The following is a 16493-nucleotide window of genomic DNA, read 5'->3' as shown; positions in this document are numbered from 1 at the left end:
TTAACTAGTATCTCAATTGTTTGTAAAACAATTGAAAGGTCTTTCCTGTAAAAGTGATGTTTTCGTAATGTTCTTTGTACGACCTTTCGTTCGATATACGACAAGCATACCTTCTGTAACTTTTCGCTTTTTACACTTAATGACCTCATCCGCCTACATTTTTTAGATCGGAAGTATGATATATGTAACACAGGGTAGATGAGCTTTCATTTGATATGCGACAACGCCATGTTTTAAAAAGTTTGATTGTTGCACTTAATAACCTCATCCAACCAATTTTTGGAGGTTGGGAATTTGATATTTCAAATGTATACATCATGACCTTTCATTTGATATACAACAACCCTATCGTAAAAGAAAATTTATTTTTTGCACTCAATGACCCCATCCAACCAATTTTTGGGGGACGTCAATTTGAAATTTGAAATGTACGCTTTATGTTCTTTCATTTGATATGCGACAACCTTACCATTTGAGAAATTTGAATGTTTGCACTAAATGACCCCACCCTTCCCCCTGGGATGAAAAGGGGGGTTAAAATTTTCATTTTTTAAGTAGAGTTTATTAAGACCTTCAATTTGATATATCAGATGACCCCATTTGACAAAGTGCAAATAATGATGCAATATCAACTATATAAATAGAAGTTATGAAACTTACAAAGTCAATGCAAAACATGAAAATTTCAAATTGATTTTTTGGTGTTTTTTTCCATGGAATGTTTTTGGTATTTGGTCAAACACATAACTATGTCCACCTTTTCAATTTCTAAAACATTTTTCGTTGTAAGCTCTTGATGATTCAGAAATACATGCCTCCGCTCGCAAAACTTCAAACTGCATTATCTCTAAAACGACAATAGATATCTCAAATCTGTTAAATGATAAATGATCTACAGTTGAAGGACAACATTATAGAAAAAGAATGTGGACAATTTCAAAGTTCACCAAGGTCACAATTAATCATCAAATATATGATGCAATACAAAACTTGAGAACCGGAAGTCGTAGAGACATGGGACTATCACCATTCAACTCAAGACCACTTGACCTTTCAAATGTCACAAGGTCAAGGTCATAGTATAATGTGAAGGTCAAGGTGAAATTTCATCATGACCTGACATTGACCTCAAATTGAAGGTCTTGAACTACTGATCATCTTTGCTGTTTATAGTAGGTTGATATCTGTTACCTTCAAAAAGATATACACACAATACTATACTTTTAAGAATCATCCCGTCGTAACTTTTGAACAGACAGTCGGAATCTTTTGAGCTCAGTGTATAAAATGTAGAGCTCGTCGAGAGGAACATTTTATACACTGTTAGTATGCAGCAAACTCTTATCGTTTTCTTAATATGCAAGCTTGAAATTGCAGCGTAATTTTTTTTTGCACTTGGTGACCTTTGACCTTGGGTGCAAATTAAAGGTCACATGAACTTAAGATTATTGGTGTAGGTCCCAAGTCTTTACGACTTCCGGTTCTCGAGATACAATTTTTCAAAAATTGTGTATATTTTTTCAAGGGAAATAACTCCTTATAAGGGTTAACAACAAAATGATTGTATATGTTTATTATCATTGCCATTTGGTCTTGTACATGTTGCCGTTTTCAAATCGAATCTATCTTGAATACTTTTTGAGAAAAATGTAAAAGAAAGAAATTGCTTCAAGGGGACGTAACTCTCATAGGGAATGATGAAATCCTTAGCAGCCTCATATGGTAACACATCATGATGAGATCTAACTTTTGTCCAAATAAGGTCATGATATCTTTTAAAACATTTAAGGGGGGCCATGTTGAAAAAAATCAATAAAAGGGAGATAACTTCTAAAGGGGATGATGAAATCCTACAAAAGTTCATCTGGTAAAAGTTCATGATGAGGTCTATCAATGATCCATATTTGGTCTTGATAACTTCAACAGAAAGGGGATGAGGCCTTGTCAAACAAATGTTGGAAGAAAAAAAAGAAAAAGAAAAAAAAACATTAGAAAAACAATAAGGTCTTTCCTCACGTAGGGGAAAGACCTTAACTAGTATCTCAATTGTTTGTAAAACAATTGAAAGGTCTTTCCTGTAAAAGTGACGTTTTTGTAATGTACTTTGTACGACCTTTCGTTTGATATATGACAAGCATACCTTCTCAAACTTTTCGCTTTTAACACTTAATGACCTCATCCGCCTACATTTTTGAGATTGGAAGTATGATATATGTAACATAGAGTAGATGAGCTTTCATTTGATATGCGACAACGCCATGTTCTAGAAAGTTTGAGTTTTGCACTTAATAACTCTATCCAACTAATTTTTGGAGGTCAGGAATTTGATATTTCAAATGTACACATCATGACCTTTCATTTGATATACAACAACCCTACCTTAAAAGAAAATTTATTTTTGCACTCTATAACCCCATCCAACCCATTTTTTGGAAACGTCAATTTGAAATTTGAAATGTACGCTTTATGTTCATTCATTTGATATGCGACAACCTTACCATCTGAGAAATTTGAATGTTTGCTCTTAATGACCCCACCCGTCCCCCTGGAAGGACAGAGGGGTTTTAAATTTTCATTTTTAAGTAGAGTTTATAAAGACCTTCAATTTGATATATCAGATGACCCCATTTGACAAAGTACAAATAATGATGCAATATACACTATATAAATAGAACTTATGAAACTTACAAACTCAATGCAAAACTTGAAAATTTCAAATTGAATTGTTGGTGTTTTTTTACATGGAATATTTTTAGTATTTGGTCAAACATATAACTAAGTTAATCTCTTCAATTTTTAAAACATTTTAAGTGGTAAGCTCTTGTTAATTCAGAAATACATGCCTCCTCTCGCAAAATTTCAAACTGCATTATCTGTAAAACGATAAAAGATATCTCAAATCTGTTAAATGATAAATGATCTACAGTTGAAGGAAAACATTATAGGAAAAGAATTGGGACAATTTCACAGTTCACCAAGGTCACAATTATTCATCAAATATATGATGCAATACCAAACTTGAGAACCGGAAGTTGTGGAGACATGGGACTACCACCATTCAACTCAGGACCACTTGACCTTTTAAATATCACAAGGTCAAGGTCATAGTATAATGTGAAGGTCAAGGTGAAATTTCATCATGACCTGACATTGACCTCAAATTGAAGGTCTTGAACTACTGATCATCTTTTAAGTTTATAGTAGGTTGATATCTGTTACCTTTAAAAAGATATACACAAAATACTATACTTTTAATAATCATCCCGTTGTAACTTTTGAACAGACGGTCGGACATTTTTGGGCTTATTACATAAATTGTAGAGTTCGTCGAGAGGAACATTTTATACGCTGTATGTAGGCAGCAAAGTCTTATCGTTTTCCTAATATGTAAGCTTGAAATTGCAGCGTAATTTTTTTTTGCACTCTGTGACCTTTGACCTTGGGTGCATATTGAAGGTCACATGAATTAAAGATTATTGGTGAAGGTCCCAAGTCTCTACGACTTCCAGTTCTTGCAATAGATTTTTTCTAAAATTGTATACAATTTTTCAAGGGGAATAACTCCTTATAAGGGTTAATAACAAAATGATTGTATATGTTCATTAACATTGCCATCTGTTCCTGTACATGTTGCCGTTTTCAAATCGATTCTATCTCTAACATTTTTTGAGAAATGAGCAAAGGAAAGAAATTGTTTCAAGGGGAAATAACTCTCAAAGGGGATGATGAAATTCTATGCAGCCTCATATGGTAATACATCATGATGAGATGTACCTATTGTAAAAATAAGATCATGATATCTTTAAAAACAACGAGGGGGGGTCATGTTGAAAAAAATCAATAAAAGGGAGATAACTTCTAAAGGGGATGATGAAATCCTACACAGCCTCATCTGGTAATACTTCATAATGAGGTCTACCGATGGTCCATATTTGGTTTTGATAACTCCAATAGAAACGAGGGGAGGCCATGTCAAACAAATGCTGGATGAAAAAAAAAAAAAAAAAAAAAAAAAAAAACTAGTATCTCAGTTGTTTGTAAAACAATTGAAAGGTCTTTCCTGTAAAAGTGATGTTTTCGTATTGTAATTTGTACGACCTTTCGTTTGATATAAGACAGCATACCTTCTGAAACTTTTCGCTTTTTACACTTAATGACCTCATCCGCCTACATTTTTGAGATCGGAATTATGATACATGGAACAGAGTAGATGAGCTTTCTTTTGATATGCGACAACACCATGTTCTAAAAAGTTTGATTTTTGCACTGAATAACCCTATCCAACTAATTTTTGGAGGTCGGGAATTTGATATATCAAATGTACACATCATGACCTTTCATTTGATATACAACAACCCTACCTTAAAAGAAAATTTATTTTTTGCACTCAATGACCCCATCCAACCAATTTTTTGGAGACGTCAATTTGAAATTTGAAATGTACGCTTTATGTTCTTTCATTTGATATGCAACAACCTTACCATCTGAGAAATTTGAATGTTTGCACTAAATGACCCCACCCGTCCCCCTGGGATGAAAAGGAGGTTTAAAATTTTCATTTTTAAGTAGAGTTTATTGAGACCTTCAATTTGATATATCAGATGACCCCATTTGACAAAGTGCAAATAATGATGCAATATCAACTATATAAATAGAAGTTATGAAACTTACAAAGTCAATGCAAAACTTGAAAATTTCAAATTGATTTTTTGGTGTTTTTTTCCATGGAATGTTTTTGGTATTTGGTCAAACATATAACTATGTCAACCTCTTCAATTTCTAAGACATTTTAAGTGGTAAACTCTTGATGATTCAGAAATACATGCCTCCGCTCGCAAAACTTCAAACTGCATTATCTCTAAAAGGACTATAGATATTTCAAATATGTTAAATGATAAACGATATACAGTTGAACAACAACATTATAGAAAAAGAATTGGGACAATTTCAAAGTTCATAAAGGTCACAATTTATCATCAAATATATGATGCAATACTAAACTTAAGAACCGGAAGTCGTAGAAACATGGGACTAGCACCATTCAACTCAGGACCACTTAACCTTTCAACTATCACAAGGTCAAGGTCATAGTATACTGTGAAGGTCAAGGTGAAATTTCATCATGACCTGACATTGACCTCAAATTGAAGGTCTCGAACTACTGATCATCTTTGCAGTTTATAGTAGGTTGATATCTGTTACCTTTAAAAAGATATTCACACAATACTATACTTTTAAGAATCATCCCGTTGTAACTTTTGAACAGACGGTCGGACATTTTTGGGCTTATTGTATAAAATGTAGAGCTTGTCGAGAAGAACATTTCATACGCTGTATGTATGCAGCAAAGTCTTATCGTTTTCCTAATATGTAAGCTTGAAATTGCAGCGTAATTTTTGTTTGCACTCGGTGACCTTTGACCTTGGGTGCATATTAAAGGTCATATGAATTTAAGATTATTGGTGAAGGTTACAAGTCTCTATGACTTCCGGTTCTCGAATATAAATTTTTGAAAATATATTTTTAATTTCTAAAGGGAAATAACTCCTTATAAGGGTTAATAACAAATAAATTGTTTATGTTTATAAACATTGCCATCTGTTCTAATACATGCTGTCATTTTCAATTAAATTCTATCTCTAATACTTTTTGAAAAAAATGCAAATAAAAGAAATTGATTCAAGGGGATATAACTCTCAAAGTAGATGATGAAATCCTATGCAGCCTCATATGGTAATACATTATGATGAGATCTACCTTTTGTCCAAATAAAGTCGTGATATCTTTTAACACATTTTGGGGGGACCATGTTGAAAAAAATCAACAAAAGGGAGATAACTTCTTAAGGGGAAGGTGAAATCCTACAAAAGTTCATCTGGTAAAAGTTCATGTTGAGGTCTATTGATGGTTTAATTTTGGTATTGATAACTCCAATAGAAGCGGTAGGAGGGCGAGCCAAACAAATGCTGGAAGAAAAAAAAGAAAAAAAAACATTAGAAAAACAATAAGGTCTTTCCTCACGGAGAGGAAAGACCTTAAAAACATGCGAAAAACAATAAGGTCTTTCCTCACGGAGAGGAAAGACCTTAAATATTCATGTGGTGGATGTAGTATGTGCTGACAGAGGCAGAGTAGTGGTGTTAAGACAGGGTGGGGATATAATCAATATATATCTATACAGGAGACCCAGAGATAAACAATTCTATCCAACAGACATAGTGTTAAACATTGTTTAAAGAGATAATATTATAATAACAGATGTGAAAACTCCGGTTATCCATATTTAATTTAATTTTGGTTGTAACGCGTCTTCTGATTAGCTGACGTTGTTTAGTTATCAGCCCCTAGACATAATTTTGTCATGTGATCGTGATGTCATCAACGTTTTTTTTCTGATTTACTCCAGTTTAAATGGATTTAAGAATTAAATTATAAGAAATGACTGTAACATTTTTCTGCCTATTCGAAATATTAGTCATTCCTTAAATAAGGTAATTCAGGTGATCTGAGAACACATTATTACACAAAGAAAATTACATGGATACTTCCAAATTCTCTGGTATTTACTTCAAAAACTAACTTTACATAGGAGGAAGTAGACAGGCCAAGAGAGCCAAAATATATATTCCAAGACCTCTTCAGGATATTAAAACAATTAAAATAATTATCGAATTTATACATAAACCCCTATAAGTATTAACTTGTGTTTCGTTTCATTTATGCATTAGGAATGAGCTGTCAAATTTAAAAAAAAAAAAAGAGGCTCCAAAGAGCCTGTGCCGCTCACCTTGGTCTATGTGAATATTAAACAAAGGAAGCAGATGGATTCATGACAAAATTGTGTTTTGGTGATGGTGATGTGTTTGTACGTCTTACTTTACTGAACATTCTTGCTGCTTACAGTTATCTCTATCTATAATGAACTTGGCCCAGTAGTTTCAGTGGAAAATGTTGATTATACTTTACTGATCATTCTTGCCACTTAAAATTTTCTCTATCGGTAATAAACTTGGCCCTTTAGTTATAGAGGAAAATATTTTGAGAAAAAATACCAAAATTTACCAAATTCATGAAAATTGTTAAAAATTGACTATAAAGGGCAAAAACTCCTTAAGGGGTCAACTAACCATCTTGGTCATGTTGACTTATTTGTAGTTCTTAGTTTGCTGAACATTATTGCTGTTTACAGTTTATCTCTATCTATAATAGTATTCAAGATAATGATCAAAAACAGATAAATTTCTTTAAAAATTATCAATTGGGGGGCAGCAACCCAACAACCAGTTGTCCAATTCATCTGAAAATTTCAGGGCAGATAGATATTTACTAACTAAAAAAGTTAATCCCTTGTTTAATTTGCTTTAAATGCTTTGGTTTCAGAGTTATAAGCCAAGATCTACATTTTACTCCTATGTTCTATTTTTAGCTATGGCGGCCATCTTTGTTGGTTGGCCGGGTCATCGCACACATTTTTAAAACTAGATACCCTAATAATGATTGTAGCTAAGTTTGGTTAAACTTGGTCAAGTAGTTTCAGAGGAGAAGATTTTTGTAAAAGATTACAAAATTTACGAAAAATTGGTAAAACATGACTATTAAGGGCAATAACTCCTTAAGGGGTCAACTGACCATTTTGATCATGTTGACTTATTTGTAGATCTTACTCTGCTGAACACTATTGCTGAAAATTTCTGGGCAGATAGATCTTGACCTGATAAACAATTTTACCCATGTCAGATTTGCTCTAAATGCTCTGGTTTTTGAGTTATAAGCCAAAAACTGCATTTTACCGCTATGTTCTATTTTTAGCTGTGGCGGCCATCTTGGTTGATTGGCCGGGTCACGTCACACATTTTTTAAACTATATACCCAATTGATGATTGTGGCCAAGTTTGGTTGAATTTGGCCCAGTAGTTTCAGAGGAGAAGATTTTTGTAAAAGCTAACGCCGGACGACGCCGGACGCAAAGTGATGAGAAAGACTCACTTGGCCCTTTGGGCCAGGTGAGCTAAAAAACTGGGTTTCAGGGCAAATAGATCTTAACCTGATGAATATTTAAATCCCATGTCAGATTTGCCCTAAATGTTTCAGTTTCAGAGATATATAAGCCAAAAACTGCATTTTACCCCTTTGATATATTTTAAGCCATGTCGGCCACGTTAGTTGGCAGGCGGTGTCATCGGACAATTTTTTTAAACTAAAAGTTATATACCCTAATGATTATAGTGGCAAAGTTTGGTTAAATTTGGCCCAGTAGTTTCAGAGGAGAAAAATTTATGTAAAAGTTAACGACGATGGACGCCAAGTGATGAGAAAAGCTCACTTAGCCCTTAAACCAGGTTAGAGTTTACATAAATATGAAATATGTCTTGCAAAGAACTTTTTGATAATGATCTGTTGTATTCAACTGTATCTCTGATAGTTGTATTCAACAGATCATTATCAAAAAGGTCTTTGAAAGATATAGTTCATATTCATCAAAACACTTTTTTTCAGGAAAAAAAGAAAAACAAAAGTAAATTTCGTTAAACTTTGATAGGTTTCAAGTTAAATATGATGTACTTCGATATTATTTGTGGTAAACATTCCTTTTTCAGATAAAGGTTTAAATTGATAAATGTATTATGCTTACTAATACCAAACTGTAAATTGTTCACAAGATTACTCTTCAGAAACGTTTCTTTTGCTATATCATTTTATCAATAAATGAGTTATCTATTGAGAAACCTCCAAAATTCAAACTATAATTTTATCAAAATCAGATCACAAAATAACTATTCTACACATTCATAATAATTTTATTGAAAAGTTTGAAGCTGATCAATATATAAATATTTATGTTCAAAGTCTTCTCATTTGTTAGACAATTTCTCGTCAGTCAGTAACATGAATTTTCTTACATGTTACTGTACAATTCTATTCACACTTTTGAGTTTGACAATCTATGCTAAGACCCTGTAAAATTTTTTGAGAATAGTGTACATGAAAGCTTTATTTTTATGTGGTAATGTGAATGCAATGTAATATAAATGTTAAAGTAAGAGATGTTACATATCAACATTTACAGTGCATACAATTTGTATATAATATATGTAAGGTCAATCATTTTACATTTGAAAAAAGCTTGAATTATGTTTTAAACTACAATGTAACTCAAGACAAAACACTTAGTGGAATATACATGTATCACTGGAACAGGCACACATGAGACGATGATATACCCAATGATACAAATTCACTTTAACCCAATAGAACCACTGTATACACTAACAAATTTATCTTTTAAAAAAGAAAAAAGAAAACAAAATACATCCAAATAACTGAAGCAAATGTCAATTTTGAAATTTTGATAAAGGGAGATAACCCAAAGTAACACCAAGATGAATAGGCAAACTACACATTTATCATAAAACAGTTTCATACAGTAAATATTACTTACTATTTGTAAGTACAATTATAAGAAGATGTCAAAATCAAATGAACATATTGTAAAAGGAATTTAATTTATTTAAGTAGGTGACCTCACCGGCAAGGATCATGATATTTTTCGTAGATCATGATATTTTTTAAGACATTTTTGTAAAAATATAAGTAAAATATTAAAAGTGTATGTTTCTTTATTTTTTTTCTATTTCTTATTTCTATATTTCTATTTCAATCTTAATTATAAGACCGGTAAAATAGCATTTAAGAGCCATGACATAGATTCTGTCTTTATTTAATTTGATCTGTAATATTCATTTTACGGAGGAAGAGATATTGGAAATCTAGAATTTCTTATAAACACCGTAGACACATCGGAATTGTCCGAGTCGATATCACTGCACGCAGCCAAAACAAGCAATCTCAGAAAAGCTACATGTATGGTACCATATGAATGTCATTCTAAGTATACAAAAGCATACACGAATACAATTAAGAGCAAGTGACTGTGGCATCAATATTTAATGTTTATGTAGCTTTTGAAATGTAAAATTAATACGTATTATTTCTATTGTATATTTGAAAAATACCTATATGGTCCAAATACTCATATGGTCCGGCCCGTTAATAACCAAACGAGTATAATACTCATATGGTCCATACGCGTATGGTCCAAATACTCATATGATCCGGAATATTTACATACTATTTTGCTTCCACAGCAAATGACAAATTACTATTATATAGATCAACTGTCAGAATTTAGTAAATTCTAGGTGATAAATTCTCTTTTATCTTTAATTTCAATTTCTATTTATACCCTTTATATAATGTGGATATGTACAAAGAGAGACAATTCTTATCTTCCAAATTTTCCATGTACATGTACAATCCTTACATTATCAGACCAAAAATTATCAAGTTACTTATTTTTTCATTTAATTATTAAACACAACTGATATATCGAAGCTACATTGTATCTAATAAGAATTGAGCCTCTGATATAATATAAGGATTAATGGATTTGAAATTTATTCATATAATTTTTTGTACATAAATGACAGTGCATCATAAGCCTTTAAAGGCTTGTTAGTATAAATATACATGTTAATTGACTGCTTATATTTAAAATTGAAATATATTGTGTTTCATGTATATGTACCAAGTTGTACTTTAAAATAAAAATATCTATCTTTAATCAGTCAGACCTTCAGACCCCCCCCCTCATTTTTTCGCCCCAGAATTGTTAATTGAATCTGAAAATGCACCACAAATTATAGCACGATTTATAAAAAATATTTCAGATTCAATTAACAATTCTGGGGCGGAAATTTAGGAATCTTCTAAATGTTTTATGATTGTTTATCTTTAAAATAATTGCTTATATAAACTCAAGGTGAGGACTAATAAAAGTTACAGTGTAACCTGTGTTATTTGACACACTGGGGGACCAGAGAAAAAGTGTCAGATTTAGCAGGGTGTCAGAATATTTATTTTTTTCGGTTGGATAGGTATATTTTGGGACCATGAAAATGTGTTGGTTAAACAGGAAGTGGGAATACTGTAAGGTCAGATTAGGCAGGTTACACTGTAATGGAATGAGCAGAATAATTTTATAAACTATGATCTTACCTTCAATAATATGCTTTCTTGACAAGCCCTTTTCTGTTTCTGCTCTGAAATGAAATCATCAAAAATAAAAGATTTTAAACTATTTATCTGGATATTTTTTCATGTTCAGCTACCAAATAGTTATCATTCTTCAGTGTTAGATAACGAGGCCTCAGTGGCCAAGTGGTCTAAGTAGTTCTACTACTGTGATCGCTATCCAGTCAACACTGAGGTTGATATTTCGAACCCCTTTCATGTCGGTGCACTCAAATCCAATCTTAATTGACTAGGGTTGTCAGTTTTCCTATTGAAGGTTAGTGGTTTTCTCTGGGAAATCCAGCTTCCTAAACCCATTAAAAATGATTGCCATGAAATAGTCTAAAAGTCGCGCTTAAAAGTTGCGTTATTTTTTAAACACCACCAATCAATCAATCAATAAGTGTTGGATACCTATGGCAGTTTATATGTTTATAAAATGTCAGTTAAGACAATCATATAATTGGGCTTAAACTAAGAATTCAAATTCTTTCAGGCAAATTTTACATTTAGTGAGCTTTGGGAGTCCTGTTTTGGTTTTTTATTACATCAAATATTTCATATGTTTGGCTTTCTAATCTATTGGTCTTTTCTGCTTAGTTTCATTGTAAATCAGGCACGTATTTGTAAAATACATATATTTAGTGTATTCCCTGATTTACTATAAATTACCATCCACTTTTCATTTCACTTCTTATATATATTTGCTGAAGTTAAGATGCCTCATAAACCACACCGTACACAGAGCAAAATGTATCAACTTACTTTCCGCCCCAGTATAGTTTTGATGATATAATATAACTTGACCGTCTTGACTTGAAAATGTTTTCTTTTTCAGAATTTTTCCCAACAGGGTTTCTGCACTAAAATAGCAAAAAAAGAATATAAGAATTAAAAAGCATGCATGTTTTTTTTGTGTCGAGCCTTCAAAAAACGACATAGCAATCCTCAATTCCATTTACTGTGACTGCGTAGGCTGAGTCATCATTTAGGTTTAGAGCAAAATTTTGAAAATATTTTTCGCACTATCTTTTTCTTTGTTCAATGGACTGTGAAATTTGGGTCAAAACTTTAATTTGGCATAAAAATTAGAAAGATCACATCATGGGGAATATGTGTACTAAGTTTTAAGTTGATTGGACTTCAACTTCACCAAAAACTACCTTGACCAAACATTTTAACCTGAAGCGGGACAAACGGACACACAGACGAACGAACGGACAAATGGAGGCACAGACCATAAAACATTATGTCCCTCTACTATCGTAGATGGGCAATAATAAAACATAATGCTCCTCTACTATCGTAAATGGGGCATGAAAACAGGTCAAATTCCCATATCTATTACAACAATTAAGGATTCAAAAAGTGGTATAGTACAAATACTGTTTATAACAACAATTAAGGTGGTACATTTACATAACACTTCAGGGAGATAACTCTGTAAAACTCAACTCCACATTTGAATCATGGTCTATTGTCAAGGCAATACTTAGCTTCTCAAAGAACAAAATTAGTGTTTGTTATTCAGCTATATATCCAATGAAAATTTTTAGATAATAGAATGGTTCAAATTTTCTGAATTCTTTATATTTTTGTCAAAGGGTCAAAGCAGAAATGTTGTCAAATGTTATGAAAATTATACGAGCCATATTAATTTTAGTCAGCATGTTTGGTATCACCATAAGGATGTAAACAGTGGTATAGTATTGTAAAAAAAAACACGCAAACGTCATATGCCCGCGACTGGAGCGCCCCCTCATAGGCAGTCAGCGGGCCCTCCCTTTATGAAAATATCCGGATCTGGCACTGCCTTTTGTTAGGGAAATCTGATTTTAAACTATTTTTCAAATAATTTGATAAGGATGAAGATTTAGATTATGTCGTGAGAATACTTTTGACAACAATGGTCATCAATGTAATTTACGTGTCAGCATACAAACTGTACATAGAGTGAATAATGTCAATTTTTTAAAAGACTTAATTTAATCTGCTATGGTGATTCATCGTTTGTGCAACGTTTCTACGGTCATGTGTTACAAAAGGGAGTCATTTTGCAAAGAAAAGGAGTTAAGGTCAATGAACAGTAAATGGACTATGTGACAGATTTGGGTAAAATTTAGCATATAGCTTGGGATCGTTGAATTATATATGAAAATCGAACGAAAACAATACATTTATCTCTCTTATTCTTTTTTAAGTATTACTGATTAAATCTTTTCAAAATAGGTGAAAATTTGTATAGGAAGCACACGAAATCGACACAAAAGTTCATAGTTTTACCTTAAAAACAACAAATTCATTTAAAAAAAACTACATAGCTAACTTAAAATTTATAAATTGTGGCATGAATGGAGAGTTGTCTCATTGACACTCATACCTCATCTTCCTATATCTATATGTTGTTGATACATAAATTTCGGTTTAATAATATACAATAACCATATGGTCACCAACTTCGTTTTTGAGTTATTAACCATTCCATTACTTCGTATAAATATGTAGGTCTATGAACAGTAGTATAAAAAAGGTCAACAGGAGCACACACGCTGAAATGTCGCCTTCTTTACTATTCATTGATAACATTCGTTGATGTTCTGGAATTTGAAACTTTACTACTATCTTATAAACTTAACATTGAAGAAAATGAAGTCAAGGTCAAATTTACCAAAAAAAGAAATACATGTACACCTTACAATCATTCAATACACTAAATACAGTTGACCTATTGCTTATGGTTTCTAAGAAAACTAAACATTAACCAATGCACCATGAAAATAAGGTCAAGGTCAGATGAAACATGCCAGGCAGACATTTACAATTCTCCCATACAACAAACATACGTGACCTAACAGACCAAATCACAAAAACTTAAAACTGAGCAATGAACCGTGAAAATGAGGTCAAGGTCAAATAAAAACTGCGAGACTGACATGTACATCCTAAAATATTTCCATACACCCAAAATAGCTGACCTATTTCATATAGTATTAGATAAAAAGACAACAACTCAAAAACTTTATGCGGCGGCGGCGTCCACAAATATTAACGCTGTGGTTAAAGTTTTTGAAAGGCCGAGTATGTCAGGTCGATTCAATCAGTTTGCGTGAAATATTTGAGCTAAGTTAGTCATTTCTGTCGCTCATATTCAAGCTTAAATCTATCAATTATGCCATAATATGTCACTTTTCAGATAGTTTTTGTCAAAAATTCAAGTGGCCGCATCCGTGTTCACCCTCAACCTTTATATATATATGTTATGTATTATCATCAAATATAACTTACATTTGAATATCTAGAATAAACACGAATGGGTCACTTCTATTTAAGACGAAAACCGTCAAAAATTTAACACACATGCTGAAATTGTGAAGATTTCAGTTATTTAGCATCATGCAATTACCCGATATTTCTTCATTTTTGTTGAGCCTTCAATTAACAGCAAAAATAGGCAAAACACTGGGTTCCGCGGATCCCTTACAATGTTTTCTCATAATAAGAGAGAAATTAACATCACAAAAAATATAATAAACTTTCATTTCAAGTATTCACTGAACCATGAAAATAAGGTCAAGGACAATGGACATGTGACAGACTGAAACATCGTAGCATATACAAAGTATGAAGCATCCAGATCTTCCACCTGTTGAAATAAAGCTTTTAAAAAGTTATTTAACGCCGCTGCCGCATTGCTACCAAATGTGTCGAGCTATTCCAGACAAAAGTCTTTTTACGATTATTTCGACGTTTTTTGTGTATTTTTTCAACAAGTATACCACTTTGCTTGATGCATACCGTACAAAGGAAGTCGGTTAACCTATTAAATTGTTATTTTACATCATTAAATCGAAAATCTATGTATCAACAACATGTAGTTTTTTTCAAAAATCTATGGAGTAAAAATTGGACTTTTGATGATTTAGAGACAAATTCAGTAAGAACATTTTTCGCCGATTTTATGTGCATTCTATTCAAAAACCACCTCTTTTGAAAGAATTCAATCAGTAATACTTAAGTTAAAAAAGAGATAAGGTTTTATATTTTCGATTTTCATACACAGTTCAACGAACCAAAGTGTACGCAAAATTTGAAGAAAATCTCTGACATAGTCACAAGCATTTGTCTCAGATTTTTCTTCATATAATTTTTATGGAAAAAAAATCTAAGACAAGTGCCTGTGACACGTGAGGCGGACTACGTACAAGAGCTTCTAGTAGTAGGAAAAAATGAAAAGAAGATTGCATTCCTTTAACTTCACGTTCCGCAATCATCTTTTTCTATATCGTGACATCATCGTATTTGCACTTGCAGAAGCAACACGACAGATGCCACAAAAAGAAACAAGATATGTCTACTATTCTGGTACACATGATTTCAACCCCGATTTTTAGTGGGATTCATGTTGCTTAATCTTTAGCGTTATGCTGTTTTATCATTTTGTGCACCTTTTTTTGTTACCTTATATGCAGATGCCTTATGTTGCAAAGTTTTCGTCTGTCGTATATTCAGAATGTTTTGTTCTTGACCTCATTGTTATGGTCAAATGACTCTCAGGACAATGACTGCTTTAAAAAAACTAGTGTTGTTTGGTATATGGGTTCCGTTTCTAAGTTACTATATGCAATAGATCAACTTAATTTGATATATAGGATGATTATCAGATTTTTATGTCTGTCTGGCAGGATTCATCTGACTTTGAATTGAAATGTGTACATGTTTTCTGACATGGTTCGTCTAACACGAACCTGATTGTTACGGTACATTGTTCAATGTTCAATTTTGTAATTAGTTCTTCTCATATACTGTGGATTCATTTATTTTCTTGGGTATACATTTTCGTGGATAGCTGAAAACTTGCACATTCGTGGATCCTGACATCAGGATAATTTCCTGAGACCAGGACCTAATAAATCCTGAGCACAGGATTATCATAGGATTTTCTACAAAGATATTTATGGTCTGGATGGTCCCTGGATATCCCTGGAATATCCTTGTTCCAATACCGTCCCATGTTTAACCCTATCTCAGGATCAGATATCTCAAAATTGCCCTGTGATTTTTCTCAAGATTATCCTGAGATATCCTGGGATATCTTGTGATATCCTGCACCATTTTTGCAAGGGCAGTATTTGATTTTTGAAATCTCTGTATACAAAGTCGACTGAAAACATGGTTTTCGTTGAACACTTGAAATTGGGTTCACTAAAACGCACGAAATCCATAAAAATTGGTATCTAACGAATAACAATGAATCCACAGCACCACAAGTAAAAGGTCTACTATAGTTGGTGTATGGTGTGATTGTAAGATGTACATGCCTGTCTTGCAGAGTTCATAGGACTCCCTTAACATGTGCAATCAAATTCCTCCTTGGGGACTGTTTTTGGTTATAGAAACATAGCAATCTAAAATCTAATAAGTAT

The 16493-nt window shown here is 32.6% G+C and overlaps 1 protein-coding gene across 1 annotated transcript in view; it reads right to left on the bottom strand.

Moving 5' to 3' along the window:
• LOC134692569 (voltage-gated potassium channel subunit beta-2-like) overlaps positions 1–14488 on the bottom strand; it is a 115134-nt gene extending 100646 nt beyond the window's left edge. Inside the window, exons 1-3 of the mRNA XM_063553027.1 lie at positions 14474–14488; positions 11836–11933; positions 11056–11099 (exon numbers count right to left, since the gene is read on the bottom strand). Coding sequence (XP_063409097.1) covers positions 11056–11099; positions 11836–11933; positions 14474–14488 — 157 coding nt within the window. The remainder of the gene's footprint in view (positions 1–11055; positions 11100–11835; positions 11934–14473) is intronic.
• Positions 14489–16493: the final 2005 nt, after the last annotated feature.

The sequence above is a fragment of the Mytilus trossulus genome, chromosome 12 (assembly GCF_036588685.1).
Source record: "Mytilus trossulus isolate FHL-02 chromosome 12, PNRI_Mtr1.1.1.hap1, whole genome shotgun sequence".
Lineage (NCBI taxonomy): Eukaryota > Metazoa > Mollusca > Bivalvia > Mytilida > Mytilidae > Mytilus > Mytilus trossulus.
Note: the sequence above shows the minus strand (reverse complement) of the source record. Positions and strands in the feature narration are given on the sequence as shown.